The sequence below is a fragment of the Ixodes scapularis genome, unplaced genomic scaffold (genome assembly GCF_016920785.2).
Source record: "Ixodes scapularis isolate PalLabHiFi unplaced genomic scaffold, ASM1692078v2 PGA_scaffold2__306_contigs__length_199485367, whole genome shotgun sequence".
Classification (NCBI taxonomy): Eukaryota; Metazoa; Arthropoda; class Arachnida; order Ixodida; family Ixodidae; genus Ixodes; species Ixodes scapularis.
The window spans coordinates 21,724,949-21,744,225 of NW_024609857.1; the positions used below are offsets into that span (position 1 = coordinate 21,724,949).

The following is a 19,277-nucleotide window of genomic DNA, read 5'->3' on the forward strand; positions in this document are numbered from 1 at the left end:
CAATAACGTTCAATCAAACACTTTATATTGGCTTTATCTATTCACAGTGAAAACTGTCGAACAGACATCATCGCATGCGAATCGGCGCAATGACTGACTGTACAAGCTGGCTTCCCTACAACGATCCTATAGAGTTAACTTATCGATAATAAAGCAATACTGTTTCAAACCAGTATAGACAACTATTTGGCTATAGTCCGCTATTCTTTGCTCCTTCTAGGACTGAAGTGGATCTGTTGTTGTTAGGAAGGAATTTTTCTAGCGGGTTCTTGGTAAAGAAAACAGCTAGGGCGCGTATTTTAACACCAAATGCTTTTAATGTTTGGGGCGCAGCAAACTCGAGTTGGCATCCTGAAAAGATGCCCGAGTCCCATACTGTATACTCCATCCACTTCTTCCTTGGCGGTTCTCGCTTTCCAAGTTTTCCCCTTTTTCGTGCACGGATAACTTGGGTTGCAAAGAACAAAAGGGTCGCGTTTTGCGAGAAGTAAAAGCGGACTCGTCGCACTGAGTGTCCTCACTCTCAAGGAGAGTTGCAATTCTCGTATCGGAGGGTAGGCGAACAAGTTCGGTACGGCGGAAATAAAGCAGCTGTTTCATACCAACGTGCGATCGTAACTCGTCTATTCTCACGCGGACTTTCCCTTCGTGTAGTGCTCATTGTTTTACGCCCAGCAAAAAAAGTGAAAAAAAAAAAAAAAAATAAAGACAGCTGGGTTTGTGTATTTTTCTTGTTTTACTTTCAACGTCAATGTCCTCGTTGATATGTGGATCGGTTACTGTACGGACGGTGGATGCTCCCAGTATTCTCCCGCGCGAAATGGCAGTCTGCGTCGAGTTCACTTTCCGCAAAATTCGTCATCGCAGGACGTGCCTTGCGTAGTCGTTTGTGGACACGGGCTACCTATAGACGCTTTGCAGCGGCTGTGCATGGGCGCCGCCATAACTGACCTTCAGTTTTTGTTTCCCCTTATTACGTTACTTCACTTAATTATTATCATAGCAGGCTAGGTCATTGCCATCCTAGATTTTATTCTGTCTTTCTCCCCAGTATTGGCCTTTATGGAGGCTCGTCCACACCAATTTCAGTGGCTCGGTATCTCGGTAAAACAAGAGAAGGTCAGCAATGGCGGCTCGATTCTGGCGCGTGTGTAAAGCGTCTATACTATATCGACATCATTGCTGCGGCATGAAATGGAGAGAAGCTAGCTGAAAGACAAGGGGAAACAACAAGGCACCGCGAGTAGTCTCAGTAGTGCACCTATATATATCTAGGGTGTGTACTTTCCGGTGTTTATTTGTGAGAAAAATCGGCGGATGTTTTTCGGTGTTTATTTATTTTCAAAACACCGGTGTATTTCGGTGGAACGTCTCATGACGAGGCTAAAAACGGTGATAATCGGTGAAAAAAAAAGCGATTGATCACAGACAGAGAGTTCCAATTTTTATTCACATAGTTCATATACTTCTTCTCTGGGAAGCAACTATTTCTCACACTTGGTTATTATAGTAGATGCAAGCATACTTTCATGCTTGCATTTACACGCAAGGAACGTGCTGCCGTCATGGCAGCACGTTCCTTGCGGTTCGCAACCCGCAATTATGAAAACGCACGCTCCTGTACGACACGGACGTTGGCAGTGTCTTCCAGGAACCACAGCAACCTCTGAATACATGGCTTGCACCGACATCACTTGGCCAGACACAATGTAGAAAAGGCACGTGAGAGCATACCCTCCACTGTGTTAATTTTTCCACAAAAGGGGGCCATGGGAGACACAATGGGGGAAAGGCGTATGAGAGCTTAGCTTCCACTGCGTTTACCAGACGCTTTTGACCCCCAGAAAGGAGGGCGGACTGACGCCACCTGCAAGCCATGTATAAACACTGGAAGAATGCAGGATCCACGAGATAACACGTTTGACGAACCTCTACGGGGAAAGGGTTTCGCTAGGTCGGAAACTAGCAACGACCAGTGTTTTTCGGTTTTAACCAGGGCGGAAATATCCAACCACCGGTGTTTTTCGGTTTTAACCGATTTGATATTTTCGTCACCGACGGATGTTTATCGGTGTTTATCGGTTAAAACCAGAAAATGCACACCCAATATATCTAACCCCGAGAAACGCTGGCAACGTATACGCAACGGCAGACTTGGGAACAATTGTTTCTTTTCTTTGACTTTTATTAAAAAAAAAAAAAAAAAAAATGGAGCAACGACGCGACATGTTTGTTTCAGTTTCGCACACCGCGTTTCTTTGGGAACGTTTGCGCGCGACTCCAGTCTTGTGTTTTGAGTTGACCACCAAGCCGCGCGGGTTTTCGCTGCGCTTTTGCATACGCGCAACACGCCCCTTTTTATCTCTTTCCCGTTTCTTCCCCTGGATGGCGTCATCTCCAAAGTCCCGCTGCGCGGACCGGATATTACGCTCCTGTACAAGACTCATGGTGCGGTGAACGAGTAGACGTCGCACCAAAATAATCGAAAATGACGCAGAAAAAAATGTTATCTCTTCATGCTTGATGTTACAAGTATACGACAACCAACACGAATGACGAAACACAGTCCGCCGTAACAAAAATGGCGTTGTTCGGTTTATTATGCTGCTGTCCTCCATTCGCTTCCTAAAACAGCGTCTTTTATTGAGGGACTTCATATGATACAGTGAGTCCGTGCAGGGCAAGATGAGCTACGGCAGAGTGGCCAACACTTGGGAAAAGACTGATGTTTAATCAGCCAATACTTCCAGTCGATTTGTTCTCTTTCATACTTATTTGCGTGATACGCTTCGTTTCGTCCTCCCCGAGCATTGCGTTCCATGACGAGAACTTTGTACTTCTAGTCCTAAATCCGCCTCTGTGGCACAACAGCCATTCTGAACCCTCCAGGTTTGGTTATAATGCAATTAAATGCAAAGGTGCAAGTGAGCTGGACAAGAATGACGAAAATAATCCCTGGAGAAGGGAAACAAAGGGGACAAAGGAGAGATACAAATCTCCAAACACAGCTAGGGGACTGGTGCTCGACCGAAAAAATCCGCCTGGCCCTGGTATCGAACCAGGGACCTCTCTATTTCCAGTGGAACGCTCTACCAACTGAGCTAACCAGGAGTTAGACGTCAGTAAGCAAGCGGGTTTTATCAGCTGCCACCAACCTTACACCAACAAGGGTGAACGGCTTGCATTTTAGGGTTATGATTGTAGTGCAATTAAATGCAAAGGTGCAAGCGAGCTAAACAAGAATGTCGAGAATAACTCCTGGAGGAGGGGGACAAAGGACAAACACAAATCTCGAGACACAGCTAGGGGACTGGTGCGCTCCACAACAAAGAGTACAGAATGAAAACACTGAGGTTTTACAGTATGGCGAAGTAAACTCCTATAACATTTTTTACAGTCAGTTACACTTACGTAAGCTATTTTAATAAGTTTAAGTTATACAACTCAGCTATCAAGCCGCTCGTGAAAGTTGGTAGCGTCGGTTGAACGTCAGTGCGCTGTACGCCCAACTGAAGTTTAGGAGTGTCGTATATGTAACAAGGGGTGTAAGGGCTACACCCCCTTTTTTTTTAGTGTGTGGGACGAAGCTGATCGCTAAGGTTGGATCTTCATCTTGGTTTGCGATGATCGATCAGAATCATCCAATTGGAGTAAATATCGTTCATTTATGTAACGTTGTTTTGTAACGTGTATTTATTAAATGGACAAAATGGCCCACGGCCATTGTGCGTGTATTTATTAAATGGACACACGTCGTGTAAACGTGTATTTATTAAATGGATACAATGGCCCACGGCCATTGTGCGATGCTAAGTGTGCTTCTCATGTTGAGCGGTGACGTCGAGTCTAATCCTGGACCCGACATGGCTCAGCTTATGGAACGGCTGCAGATTATCGCCAGAGACGTTAAAGATATAAAAGAAGGGAAGGCTGTGACGGACTCACTAATCGCAGAAACGAACGGGAGACTGACCACAGTCGAACAAAGAGTGGACAGCCTGACCGAGCTGACAGCAACTGTGACGGCCTTCCAGGATAAGATCTTGTCTCTTGAAAGGAATGTCCACTTTCTAATGGCTGAAGTTGACGACTTAGAAAACCGGAGCAGACGTAATAATTTGATTGTTTACGGGATTTACGAAACAACGGATGAGGATAACACCTTCCTTGAAAACCTTGTGAAGAAAGATGTGTTTGAAAGTATCCTGAAAGTTCAAACTGCTGGAATAGAAAGAATACATTGACTGGGCAGGAAAAGCCCAAACAAAACCAGGCCAATCATTCTTAAACTACTCGATGGTAGGGACAAAACTAACATTTTGAGCAGTTGCCGGCTATTGAAGGGTTCGGCTTATAGCATTTCGGAAGATTTTTCCCCACGAGTGCAACAAATTCGAAAAAAGCTATGGGAAAGTGCCAAAGACCTACGAAAAAATGGCAATAAAGTTATCTTTCGACAAAATAAAAAATAAATGGCAAGGCTTTTCGCTGTGATGACAGTGCGAACGAAAGAGTGCCACTAAACTTTACCAGGCACGAAGATACTAATTGATTACGGGCCAGTACCCCCCAGTTCTAGACCGGTTTCCGTCAACTACTCCCGAAAATAATCCTTGTACTGTAACTAATAATCCCCGCACTGTAACTAATAAACCGCTTAGATTAATTAACTTAAACGCTAGAAGCATTGTAAATAAAACGGTTGAATTCGAAGATATAATTCTCAGTTATGACCCCGATGTAATAATAGTTAGTGAGACTTGGCTCACGGATAGTATATCTGATATTCAGATTGTTCCGCAGTCTTATAAAATTATTCGTAAAGACCGTTCCTCCCGGGGAGGGGGGGTCGCAATCGTTATCAAAAAATAGCATTGATTTTTTCCAGCTAAATACGAAGTTCACAGCTGAGGCTCTATGGGTGAAACGTTTTTTTCTGTAACTCATTTCTTCTTGTTGGAGCTGTTTACAGGCCACCAAGTGCTGGCATAGCTGTGATGTATGAACTTCAAGACTTCTTACAAGAGCAATCTAAGAGTTTCATGAATATAATAAGGGGCGGGGGGGGGGGGTTGACTTCAACCTCCCAAACATCGATTGGCCTTCGATGACCACAGTGGCCTCTTGTAGACATTCCGATGCTTTAATTGATATTGCCTTCCCATATAATATAACACAAATAGTGTCAAGTCCCACTCGCGTCACAGATTCTACTAGTTCGATTCTTGATCTTGTTTTTGTTTCTCAGAATTTGTATGTTGCCGATGATCACTGTGTGGTCACAGAGGGTTTATCCGACCACCATATGGTTGTTTTTGATTGTCCGGGACTTGTCCCCAAACGTTGTCCTGATGAGAAAGCGAAGTTTAAGGACTATAATAGAGCACATGACGAAAGTATAATAGATTACCTCGAGCTATCGTTTGACAGATTTGCTGATAGGGCTTCAGGTCCGGGATGCGATGTAGACGAACTATGGTGCACTTTTCACCGTCTAAAGCTTTTGTATACCATTGTACATGATTCATCTCGCCTTTCATTCGACAGATTTATGCAATTTAACACATCCCCGTCACACACGACACAAGCACTCCAACACAATTGTGGTACCTGTAATAGATCCTTCAGACAGCGCGGTGGGAACAGAACAACAGTTTATTTCCGTATGAGCGTTTATATACACTGCGCATGTTATGATAAGCGAACGCGGCTTGCGTTGGTGATAGGCGCTGACAACGATAACAACAAATATACCTTGTCACTACATGACACTCCTTTCTCCTACGATTAGATGCACAAAACAATAAAGAACGCTTGGTTAATCATTAATGCCATAGCGTACAACAGGATGTCGATTGCGTGTTGATCTTCGTGGTGGAGCCGGAGCTTGCGTTGCTGACTCCGTGCTCGCCTCCGGCCGCTGCGACGTTCCCGCTGTAGGTGGGAGCCTGAAGTGATAGTCCACCCTTGTGCTGGCATCCCCTTGAGGCGCCGTCCAGGCTCGTCTCAGCTGGTTCCGGTGTCTGTGATGGCGCTCCCCGTTGTCCAGTTGGACCGTGTACGACACCGGGCCTCGCACTTCCACCACGGTAGCTGCTTTCCACCGGGGTCCTGGATTGAAACTCTTTGCGTAGACTGCGTCACCCACAGCAAAACACTTTGTTGGCGACGCCTGAACCTCAGGTTCACGCTGACGATCTGGGTGAAGTCTGTCCAAGGCTGTCCTCAACCTCCGCCCCATCATCAATTCTGCCGGTGACTTTCCCGTGACAGAATGCTGCATGGTGTGTTGTTTAAACAAGAACCGCGCAATCTTGCACTGAGTTGTGCCTTCCTGTTGTTTCTTCAAAGCTTCCTTGACTTCTCTTACCATCCGTTCGGCCCTGCCATTACTGGCGGGATGATAAGGTGCTGCGAACACTGTTCGAACACCGTTCAATTTCAAGAACGCTTGCAATTCAGCACCAATGAACGCTGTGCCATTATCAGAGACGATTACGTCTGGCACCCCGTGAGTCGCAAACATTTTCCTTAAGCTGGTGACGACAGCTGAAGATTTCATTGATGGCATGATTTCTACCTCTGCCCAGTTGCTGTACGCATCAACTACAATTAGAAACACTTCTCCCTTGACTGGCCCCGCGAAGTCTATGTGTAGACGACTCCATGGTTGATCTGGCTTGACCCAGAAATGCACTGGAGCCTTGGGGTCGCTTTGGCGGTTACTTTGACACGGCTGACAGTACCGCACAAATTCTTCAATCTGGCTGTCCATCTTTGGCCACCACATAAGTCCTCTTGCTGAAGCTTTCATGGCACTCATTCCCGGGTGGTTTGCATGCAGCAACTGAAGTACCCTCTCTCTTGCCACTTGCGGGATGACCACACGGTTTCCCCACAGTATGCAATCACGATGCAACGACAACTCGGACTTCCTTACCTCGTAAGGCGCGAACGTATTGTCCGGTTGCCTCGACGGCCAGCCACTGAGGATCCAATCCTTGACCTTGGATAAGATGCAGTCTTCCTTGGTCATCCTTGCGATGTCTGCCGCCTGGAGTGGAGCATACTCGACAGCTTCAAGCAGGAGCACGTCCCCCGGTGGCTGTGGCTCGTCTTCGTCTCCCACGATTGGCAGACGACTAAGCGCATCAGCGTTGGAGTTGTCTTCGCCCCGCCTGTACTGAATGCGATAATTATACGCCCCTAACAACAAAATCCAGCGAAGCATCCTGGGCGACAGCACTTCTGGCACCCGCTTCTCTGTGTTGAACAACCCCAACAGCGGCTTATGATCCGTTACTACGGTAAAGTCTCTTCCGGCCAGGTACTGGTGAAATCTTTTCACTCCAAAGACGACTGCTAAACCTTCTTTGTCAATCTGGGCATAGTTGCGTTCACTAGCACCGAGAGTTCGTGAGGCGTATGCTATAGGTTGCTCTCTCCCGTCATCAGCCCTATGCGCCAGCACGGCCCCTACCCCGACAGGCGACGCGTCGCAGCACAAAACCAACGGCCGCTTGGGGTCATAGGGAACAAGTACTGCATCCGAGCTAAGCAACTTCTTCAGCTTTTCAAACGCCCGCTGGTGCTCACCTGTCCATTTCCATTCTTGCTCGTGGTCCAAAAGCCGATGAAGGGGTTCCGCCACTTCTGTCTTCCCCTTGAGGAAACTGGCGTAGAAATTTAACAACCCCAAGAAAGCTTGAAGCTGCTTCCTGCTTGTCGGCGGTGGCGCTTGCTGAATGGCGTCCGTCTTGGTCTGGCTCGGGTGGATACCTGCGGCATCGATTCTATGTCCCAGGAATTCAATGCTTGCTTGACTGAATTCACACTTTTCTTTGTTTACTCTTAGCTGCGCTCTTTGCAGACGCGCCAGCACGGCTGCAAGCCTTTCCGAGTGTTCGTCTGCGTTGCTTCCCGATATCAAGATATCATCGAGATAAGCCTTCACCCCCGGAATCCCTGCCAATAACGTGTCGATGACTCGCTGAAACACCCACGGAGCCACCGAGATTCCAAACGGCAGCCGCCGGACCTTGCATAGCCCTTTAATCGTGTTGACGGTCAGCATTTCTGCTGATTCATCATCTAGGCTGAGCTGTTGATACGCCTGAGTTAAGTCGAGCTTGGTAAAAATTTTACTCGACCCCAAGGTCGCTAGCATTTCCGCGATCGTGGGCAAAGGATACCCGCTGCTTTTAATAGCCTTGTTTACGGTACTACGGTAATCCCCACATAAACGCAAGGTTCCGTTTTTTTTCCTCACCACTACCAGCGGTGTCGCCCAGTTTGAGTACTCAACCGGCTCCCAGACGCCTTGTTGCACCAGGCGATCCACTTCCTTGGCCACGTCGTCCTTGAGAGCCAGCGGGACAGGACGACCCTTGAGAAACACCGGGCGGGCGTCCTCTTGAAGCTCTATGTGAACTGGCGGTCCGTTGAATCCAGGCAGGTCACTGCCGAAAACCTCAGCAAAACGCGATGTCACGTCCTCCACCTTGATCTGCTGAATTCCACTCAAACGGATGCCCAGCGACTCAAACCAGCTACGTCCGAGTAAACTGTTACCACGCTTCTTTATTACTAACAAAGGTAGCTCTGCTCTACAGCCTTTGAATTTCACTTCCACGTTTGCCCGACCCACCACGGACAATGATTCATTCGACCAGGTTACAAGCTTTGTGCCGGCTTCTTGCAGCGGTATCTGGCCTCGATTCTTCTCGATCAACCGAAACGTCTCTTCACTCACAATCGAGCAAGATGCTCCTGAATCGACTTCCATCGGAACTTTCTCTCCTTGAATGTGCACTTCTACCATGAACTTTTGAGCCTGTTCACGCACTTCGCATACAGAAAACAATGCGCTCATTTCATAGACGCCCTTGTTTTTTCCCTCCCGCTTGCGCAGGTCAGTTGGCTTCCGCGGCGTCCGATTCTCGTCTTTTGAACGACAAGCTTTTGCCACGTGTCCAACCTTTTTGCATTTGAAACAAGCAGCCTTTCTAAAACGGCATACATGCGGAGCGTGCTTACCGTTGCAGCGGAAGCAGCTGACGTCGTCCGCCTTGGTGTCCAGTTTCATGCGTGTCGCTTGAACCAGACCCTCGCTTTCTTTGGTTCCGTCTTGAGCTTGCTTGCGTATATCGCGCTGCTGCTTCTCCGTTGCCTCCGCCGTCAGCGTCATGTCGTACGCCACCTCGAACGTCAGGTCGCGTTCTGCGAGCAGCCGCTGTTGAACCGCTTCATTCTTGATTCCGCATACGAACCGGTCCCTCATCATGACGTCCAGTGGAAGCTGTTTGTCACCGAAACCGCAGTCTTCAGCCAGCTTCCGGAGTGCCGTAACATACTCCGACGCCGCCTCACCCTGAGCTTGGTTTCTTCGGTAGAATAAGAATCTTGCGTACAGCTCCGAAGGCCTTGGATGCATGTGCTTCCGCACCGCCCCCTTGATGTCGTCGTAGCTCGCCGCCGTCGGTCTTGCTGGCTTGACCAAGGTCACGATCAGCCCGTAAGTGTCCTCGCCGCAACAACTCAGCAGAACCGCTCGTTTTTGCTCGTCCGTGGTTATCTTGTTTGCAGCGCAGAACATCTCTAGCCGTTCGACGTATTCATCCCAGGACGCATTCGTGCCGAGACGATATTCGCCGATCCTGCCGACCGACATCTTGGCTTACTCGACCGGGACTCGCCCGTCCGTCGATTCGCCTCGTCGCCAATGTAATAGATCCTTCAGACAGCGCGGTGGGAACAGAACAACAGTTTATTTCCGTATGAGCGTTTATATACACTGCGCATGTTATGATAAGCGAACGCGGCTTGCGTTGGTGATAGGCGCTGACAACGATAACAACAAATATACCTTGTCACTACATGTCACTACAGCAGAACCCAATGTTTAAAAAACTACTTTTCCGTACGAACCATTAACGAATGGAATAGTCTTCCTGCCACATTACCAATGTCTCGTCCGTTCAGGAATTCGCCTCATCATTGCAGCGTTATTCCTTAGATGTGCAGTCCTAGATGTTTTTTCTTTCACCAGCGTGCAATGTGGTTTTCTTCTTGTGTGTTGCCCTGTGTGCCCTCTCCTGCCTTGGCCGCCAAATGGCAGCCGGCAGTATGTCTAAATAAATAAATAAATAAATAAATATTGCCAAGACGTTTATGCCTTTAACATTTTACGTGTCTTACTTTATCCATCGTTATTGCCATCATTTGCGAGTGACACTAATTTTTCCCGTGTGGCACCGGAACACTTGAAGTGACATTCGGTAAGCTTAGAGCCACTAAATGAGTTGCGCTTAGAGTATTGGCACGCCGTTCCCCGACATTGTTGTGGGCGCCGCCATTTTGGTGCTTGTTCAGAGCAGACGCAACTGCCGATCGTCATGATTCACAAGCGCGACTTCCTCAGCATTAGATTCGGTGTTAGGAAGCTCATGTAATATTGTTTCATTTTGTCGCGAACTGATTAAACATTTGTGGAGGACGGAAAAGCATTTCCTGCGATTTTAGATAAAGCTTCAGATAACTGGCAACCATGATTTTAAGTCACAATATGGCCAAGTGTCGTTACTTAGAAGCGTAGCTTATTTCGTCGCACTAGGTAAGCTGAAGTGCGCTCGGTTGAAGTGCACTAAATTAGCCCTACTGACAGGCGTATTATTTTCTTGCCTTTTCTATATCGTTTACTGGTCAGTGTGCTCCGTCTTATCTACGTCACGTTGCAGGGGGGCGCTGCTGTCGGTCCGGTGCATGCACGATTGACATCTTTGTACACCCTCATCCCCAGTCACGTTAGTTCACATATCCAGCATGCTAGTAAAAAAAGAACTTGTAGACGAATTAAAACAAGAATGATTGACAGAATGAGTACTCGACAGGAGTATTTTTTTGCGTGACTATACTCGTTTTAACCTAGAAAGAAAAAGAGGGTTTTCGTATTGTTTTTACGCCAGCGCGAAGTAATTCTTTCCATATCTGGTTGTCAGATGAAGAAGAGATGCTTTCGGTGTTCTTGATAAGATAACACATATCTAATCTAAAGTCTACCCAGATACATTTTAATTTTCTACGTAAAGTAGGAAATTAGTAATGCTTCGTGACGAGACGGACCTTTTTTTACTGCGGTTCTTGAGGCGGCATTTCGTGACCCTGATGACGCGACCTTGAGCATGGTTGGCAGACCGCTTTAAAAGAACTCTAGACTTGAAACATATACAAATGAAGGTGTAGTAGTCGCGAGTCTGGAGGATTACTAAGGGTTTATTCCCAGACAACAGGTCGGAGAGAGAGAGAGAGACATGTTTTTATTTGATGAGGGGTTCACTCGCTATGGAGTTGTGCTCCTGAGACGGGATGGGAAGGGTTGTGAGGGGTGAGGGGGACTTCATGATGATGGTAGTGACGTCTTAGATGAGGCTATGTACACCATACTCCCTGATATACTGTATCAAGAAGTCGAGGATGGCTTTCCTGTGCTGAGGAGTGCCCGTTGGATTGGTCCACTCCTCGAGTGTCGTAGGCTTGTCTGCGGCCTGGATCTTGTCCAGAGCATCATTTCTATGATGCTCGGGGCTCTTATAGGCCCAGAGCAGATGCTGCAATGTTACCTCGGTTCCCTCTTAGCAGCTCGTGCAGGTTGGGTTCATATCTTCTTTCAGGCCAAAAACTACTAGTTTGGATGGTGTAAGTGCATGACCAGGGTGCCAGGTTTCTAGCGCGTGCTGAAGAAGACGACGATCGTCTTTTGCAGTCACCTCACAAGGCACGAAATAATGTCGGTCAAGGCCATGTTGTAAGATAATACTCTTCAGGGGCCCTAAACTCGTCAAACACAAAGTTGGAGCCGAAAGTTCGCAGAGCGCGCTGATTGGACGTCGGCGAAAAAAGCGCGAAGTCATCGTCGTGATAGACCAATCGGTGCGCTCCGTCAACTTCGGCCTCAACTTTGTGTTTGACGAGTTTAGAGGCCCAGGTGAGGACAGCGCGCTCCTCGCGCGGTGCAGTTAAAGTTCGCGTTTCACTCTCTCTCTTTCTCTCTCTCACTATGGTTTCAAGCGGCGCCGGCAGATGACTCGTCGACCCGTGGGCGTGGCAAAGACGGCTCGTGCCGCCTCATGCTCCACACGTGCAGAGCTCCAGCGAGGTTGTCGCTCGTGCAGAAAGACCACGGTGTACTGGGGTGTCATGGCAACGGGATAATTTTTTTCGCTCTCTCACAGTTTCGCCGTTTTTCCGCCGGCGACACTGCCAGCCGCGGGCATGGTGGCCGCGGATAGGGTGCCTCAATGTCCTTCTGTTTAGGGTGATGCCATCGTTTGTAGTACCCGATGCCGACAGCACGCGCTCACAGGGAAAACAGAAAGAAATCGCAGGAAACAAAATGTCGCCGTAGCATAGTCAGCGCCACGAGCGCGTGCAGGGACACGCTCTTTCACGCGCTTCAATACCAAAAATAAAAATAAGCTTTCGAAACAAAATGGCCAGATGTCATCACCCCAAGCAAAGTGCACATGAAGGCACCCTAGCCGCGGAATGATGCAGCCTTTCGGATGTCCGTCGAACGAACACTATCTGATTCCTCGCGCCACGCGTTCAGCCCCGCCGTGTCCCCACCTAAAGAGTGTATCTTACACCGTGGTCAAGGCGCAAAAAGGAATATGGAACGGGTGCAGCTGGACAGGGCTTTTTGCACGTAGGGAATATGAAACGGAATCATTAAGCGCGAGGTTTTCGAGACTCAGGGCTGTTGTGACAGGGATTCTTCACGAGGGGCAATCGTGATGCGCCCCACTGGGCGCATGCGCGGCATTTGATATTTCAGCGGAAAAGAGCTCTGCGTCTGCTCAGAACACGTTGATCCAATATGGAACAAATCAAGCTGCACCACGAAGCGCATCGTCATGGCGCTTGTCGTCTTCGCGCTCTCACCAGCTAAACCAGTCACGCAAAAAAGGACGCTCAGGATCATGACGCATTGACTGTGCGTGATTGGATTCAGCCTGTGACGGGAAACGCCCGTGGATAGACCACGTTCCGACGCGTTTCACAGACAAAGCGGCGCGTCTTCCTCGGTTCCAGATGGAGTCTGAGGACGAGGAGAGAATTTCGCGCATCTTGCGCATGCAACGCCAGCACCGAGAGCAGCTCTTGCACGAGATGTCGCCCGCGGCCAGCTTCCAGGCGGCGTGTGCCGGGGACAACAACAATGGCGGCGGTGCCGTCGCCAGCGTGGCCCAGGGGGCCCCGGCCAATCGGACGCAGCACTGCCCCCACGGCAAGCACCACGGACCTTCCGGCAACCGGAGACGTAAGCTGGCATGTGCATAACGCAGGGCTTAAAGTTTGGGGGGTCTCAGGGGGTCTCGGACCCCCCACTGATTTTAAAGGACGGTCTGAGACCCTCCTCCACAGCCCCAGCATTAGTGAAATATAAATATATCTTTCACTAAATAGCTTTAATTGTTTTCAGGGATGTAACATTTAATTGGGGATTATCAATTGGAGGGTTGCAGGTGCAGAGTGGGTAGAGTCAGCAGTGGGGTTCATTTTATGTGCATCTAGTACATATCGTCAGACCCCCCCCCCCACCCCAATCCTTCTTGTAGGGACCCCCCTCAGCTTGCGGGAGACTTTAAGCACTGGCATAACGTGATTCTTGGACCGGATCGATGGAAGAGGTTAGTGGACATCTCTCTTCGTAGACGCAATGTTGTCACCCGCGAACGAGGCCGGCTTGTGCCGTGGCCAACGGAAATATTTACACCCTGAGGGGTGTTACATTGACATGGGCGTACCAACCGGGGGGGGGGGGGGGGGGGGGGGGGCAAGGGGGGCGCTCCCCTCTCCCCCAGTTCTCAAAGTGGGGGGGGGGGGGGGGGGGGGCAAGGCATGTGTTTTGCCCCCCCTGAAACAGCCACCACTGGGCAGCGCAAACACTGGCCGGCGGCGCTCAAGGGATACCAAGGGCACCTCCCCCCGGCCCTAGGGGAGGGGGGCAGTGTTGCCAGATGGTCCCACCAAAAAACCGCCAAACGACTGGGGGGTATAGCCCAAAAATAGCCAAAGCCGTAAAAAAAATATAGCCCAAAATAGCCAAGACTAAAATAATGAATTTTAAGCCTTATATTGATAATTTTTCACGCTCATACAATACATGTTACAATCTCTGTTTCAACCCTAAGATTCACCACCTTTTGTGCACATTATATCTTACTTGTGAATTTTTCAAGAAAAGCTTCGGAAGGATGAATATCCGTACAAAACTGGCCCTTCCTTCGTAGGTTTTCAGAAGTACCAAAACACACAGACAGCTTTATTGTGAAGCCCGGGAGATATGGTCATACAATGAAAGAACAAAATACAGAAGCAGAACAGTCATAACACTGGGTGTTTCAAACCAGAACCCCAATATCTCAGGTCCTTACTAATATCCCCCCACCCGTCTCTTTTTCTTTGTGAAGGATATCAGGATATTAGTGTCACCCATTCATGTTCACGCTACTTCTGATTGAGTTGTCCTTTCTTGGGGTGGGCAACGACTGGGAAGGTAGTCAATTGTTTAGCGGTGAAACTGCGGACTTCTCATTTTTACAAACCTGGGTGCCTTAGGATTATCAAAATGGGCACCAAAGCAGCATTTGGAGAGTTCAGTCTAAGTCTGGGCAGAGCCATATGCGTCCGGGTTGAAGGCGCGCTACCGGGCCTGTGGTAATAGTGCAATCTGTTTGGTTTGCTCCACTGCGCTGTAGGGAGACCGCTTGAACTCAATTTATAGAAGTTTAAAGCCTTTCTTCTTCCTCTCCCTCCTCTCGACTAGCCAAAAGAGAAACTTTTTTTTTGTTTCGACTCTGATTAAAAGTTCGAAAATTAACTAGCCGAACCTCAAAGTTCGGCGTCGAACCTGAGATTCGACAAAAGTTCGCCGCATTCTTGGAAATAGCCCAAAATAGCCACATAGCCAACCACGAAATTTTGACGCCAACTAGAAAAAAATGCAGCCCAATTTGGCTATATATAGCCCAATCTGGCAACACTGGAGGGGGGGGGGGGGGGGTTCTGGGTCTGGTTTGCCCCCCACTCAGAAACAAGCTGGTACACCACTGGACATTGACACCTTAAAAATAAATGTTTCGCGCGAAACTATTTTTTTTTTCTTTTTCTGGAACGTCATGTTTGGTGAGAAAAGAAAAGAAAAAGTTCGACAGAAAGGAGAGAACTATCAGCGAGTGCAGTATGACGTCATAGTGCACGGGGTCAATGGAATCATCCTTGCAGCCCCGCGTGTGTTTGTGTTCACATGAAAGTGATGTTCCGTAGATATCTGACTTTTAATAATGATTATGTGCTTAAATGATGAAATCAGTTTCAGCTAGCACTATGTGCCTTTGATTTGCATAGTGACGTTATTGTGCTCGCTGATGTATGACAGCATTGCGACTACGCGATGGCTGCTACGCTTGAGCACCGGTAGCTTACGCAGCATTATTGCCCGGGGTGAATATGTAGCAGGGGAGAACAGTGCTCTGCATGCATCCAGCGATCGAGGTCTCCCGGGGTTACAAAGAAGAATACTGCATTTCCTTTCCATCTTTTTCAATTTTGGGTTTGTTTATCGTCTAACGAATAGTGCAGATGCAAAACAAAACCTCGTATCATTGCGATTGCCAAACTTATGATGGCAGGAGTGGTTCTCAACTCTGCTGCAAAACTCGTTTTCAAGGGCCCCTAAAAAAAAAAAAGTTCTTTTTTAATAGTTTGGTTGGGACACGACTGTCAAAAAATTAATTCTACACGAAAAAAAAAAAATATTTTTAGAGCAATATTGATGGCGCGAGACGCGATTTCGTCGGCAGTCACCTCCTTTCCACTTGTTTTCTCTCAGCATTTCGGGCGCGTGGAGGAGAGGTGGATCGGCTTCGCCTTCACGACCAAGTTGGTAATTCCGGAATGACCCGTGACGGTCATGGGCCTCGCGCGCAGAATTTCAAATAAATCTCTCGCCATCAATATTGCTCCAAACAAATAACAAACAAAACATCAATATTGCTCCAAACAAACAAATTTTACGCTTCGCGTAAAATTTATTTTTTGACTTTGGTGCCCCAACCAGACTGTTAATTTTTGTTTTCTATTCAGGGGCCTTTTAGGGTTTTTAGAAAAGTAATCCGTGTCTATTAACGCAAAGAAAAAGTAGACTGGGGATTGCAGACCACTCGGTCCTCTCTCAAATGTAGTGCTAGAGTTAAGCCAGAGTCACACTTCTTATACGTCATACAAAAGACAGCCTGCTAACACGAGTCACCGCAATGTCCGTGGTTCGAACGGTTCGAACGTCGCCTGCCAAGTTTTCTTCTAGAACCCATTGCCATGCGCCATTCGAAGCACGGATTTTGCAGTGACTCGCGTTCGAATCTGTATGCAGACTGTCTTTTGTATGATGTATAAGCAGTGTGATGCCAGATTTAGGGATGAGGAGCCACAACTTTCAGGACTTCAACAAGTTGTAAACAATTTTCAAAAATTACCATTGGGAAAATGGCAGCCAAAAAAGCCCGCGATCCACGTACCGGCACGGTAGACAGTCATCTCAATAAATCCAAGCACACTAAAAATACACTCACACAGCGGTGAACTATCAACTCGTCATGTGTTTGAAGAATGCATATGAAGAATACAAATTAAGAAAACTTATGAAGAGTTGATATAGCTCAGCGCTGTGCTGGTGTATTTTTGTGTGCTCAGATTTATTGAGTGACTGTCTACCTGTGCGCTGGTACATGGTTCATGCTTTACCAACTCGTCCATTCTGCAGTACTAAGAAAGCCCACAAATACATGAAGATGAATGGCTGTCACTACCATGAATGGGCTTTATTCTCTAATTTAAACTTTCTGAAAATCGCTTCTAGCTTTTGAATCAGATGACGCTATGCTGTGAAACTTTGAATCTGGTCCCGATGGATAGTGCTGCATTGGGACAAACACTAGATTTTGCGTGGTTTGTTTCTGCAGTGAGAAAAACATTGTTCACTTTTCTCCCAATCACCCTGTACTTTTTTGTTTCAAGTAAATTTTGTTTGGGGTGAAAAGAGAGAAAACAAGTGATGCTATGACGAGTTGGGCAGCCTTAAAGACCTAATCTGAGTGAAGAATTATTCTTAGTTACTCTGTCCTCGATAATTTCACCCGGAACAACTTAAACAGAAAACTGCCCGTGCCAATCTACATGGTTGCTGGATTTTGTGTGGCTGGACTGCCTGAGGGGCTGTAACTGGTATAATTTACTTGACCGAAATTTGTGCCAAACGTTTGTTGACTCTTGTTTCTCAGGTCAGCAATATCATCGTAACTAGGCAACACAGTATTGGGACACGAAAACCGCTTTAGTATAAGGCTACATTTTGTTTGCATATTCCAACTCTGAACTTTGCTGTGTATTTGCATGTCTTGTTCTGTGGAAAGCATAAAAATGAGAGGCCGTTTAGGCTAAACTTGTAAATTTCTTTACAGCGAAAAGTGCTGTTGGGAGGCTTTCGTCGGGACGGCAAACCACCTTCGTCAAGGAGAAATGGGGGGACTGTAAGTTAATATCTTAATTGATGTCTGGATTGATGTCTGGGTTGACGTCTTGGTTCACCTCTTGATTCACGTCTGGGTCAACGTCTGGGTCGACGTCTGGGTCGACGTCTGGGTCGACGTCTGGGTCGACGTCTGGGTCGACGTCTGGGTCGACGTCCGGGTCGACGTCTGGGTCGACGTCCGGGTTGACACCCCGGTTTACGCCCGGGTTGATGTCGGGTTAATGCCCTGTTGTTGTTTCCTCAGAAATTGCGTGGCAGCTTGCTGGGCTTCACCCTACTGCAGCACACTCTGCTGCAGATGCCTATTTTAGCCCATTCCCATTATTTGGCCCATTCTGTTTAAGCCCAACTCAAACTAATCCTTTTATTTTGACCTCTCTCCTTTCACTTGTTTCTAAAACAACCTTCTTCCTTCGACCACTGAAAACACCAGCACCTTTTCACAATTGTCTGTCTTAGAGCTTACACCTATTTTATTTCTAGTTCTAGGAGTGTAGTCTTGAAGTTTGAGACCTCTAAATTTGGCATCCTGTGCAGAACCAATTTTTGCTGTTTTTATTGTCTGGCCACACATTCTTTTATTTAGTTTCTTTCAGCCTACATATATTTTATTACTGCTTGTAAAAGCCTAAGATTGAAAGTTCAGCCCTTTAAAATCACATCCTGTAAGCAAAACACTAATATTGTAAAAACCCAAGGGACCAGACTTGTATGTACCGTACGAGTCTGGTCCTTGCAAGTAATCAAACTACTGGTGTTCGATTTCTTTTTGGAGTAATTTTGTAATCATTTTATTTCTTCCTTTATGTGGTAATCACAAGGGTAATTTGATAACAGAAGTAAAAAAATTATCTGTAACTAATAACTATTTTTAACCTCTGCATCAGGCCCATCGGTGGCCGGAGCAGAATTCACTTTTATTTCTCTCAGAGCGGCCTTATATAGAAGGCTCCAAGTTATGTTCTATATACGTAAGCACTACATAACTCCCAGCTATGCGAAATGGGGTCAGGCTCTTTGTCTGGTCAGTTTATGCAGGGTGTTTCATTTTAATTCGAACAGATGATTTAAAAATAGGGGATGAGAGTTAGGTAAGTTCTGTCTTCACCATGTATTTATCAGGCTCGGTGGACATCAGAGGAAGGAATAATTCACACGGTACTCGGACTAGTTTACTAAAAGTTCTTAATTAACTTCTTAATTATTAGTTTTAAGGGTTATATTAAAATTGCAGTATTGATGGCAGTTACTGTTAGAGGCCAGACCAATAAAAAAAAGCTTGCAAAAAAAATCATTATTTTAGAGATATTGATCCATCTATTTTCACGTTTTTACGCCTGATTTAAAAATTGCGTTAAAAAAGGGTGTCGCAAGCCCTGCCCACAATAATGCTTGGAAGAGCTTCGTTGTGATTTCGATCCTTTTGTCACTATTTTGGCAGTGCGTCCTTGGCAGGGGCCCCCGCTGTCGAAACAAATGACGACGTGACCTAAACGGCTACCCTAAAATAGCGCAAAAGCGCCCACAATTAACATTTCCCAAACTTGGGAATTCAGCAAATTATATGTTAAGTGCCCGATTCTACCGGACAAGTGCCCATGTCTAGGTGAACCCAGTTTTTAGTAAAAGTGGGATGTGCACTCCCTTGTAATTTACGGTATATAAAACCTCGAGTTAGTTTACGTCG

General features: G+C 47.1%; 1 protein-coding gene across 2 annotated transcripts in view; it reads left to right on the forward strand.

Annotated features, from left to right (window-relative positions):
- LOC8034486 (centrosomal protein of 97 kDa) overlaps nt 1-19,277 on the forward strand; it is a 120,518-nt gene that overhangs the window by 89,224 nt on the left and 12,017 nt on the right. For both annotated transcript variants that reach the window (XM_042291767.1, XM_042291766.1), the window contains exons 10-11: nt 13,090-13,318; nt 17,520-17,588. In XM_042291767.1, coding sequence (XP_042147701.1) covers nt 13,090-13,318; nt 17,520-17,588 — 298 coding nt within the window. The remainder of the gene's footprint in view (nt 1-13,089; nt 13,319-17,519; nt 17,589-19,277) is intronic.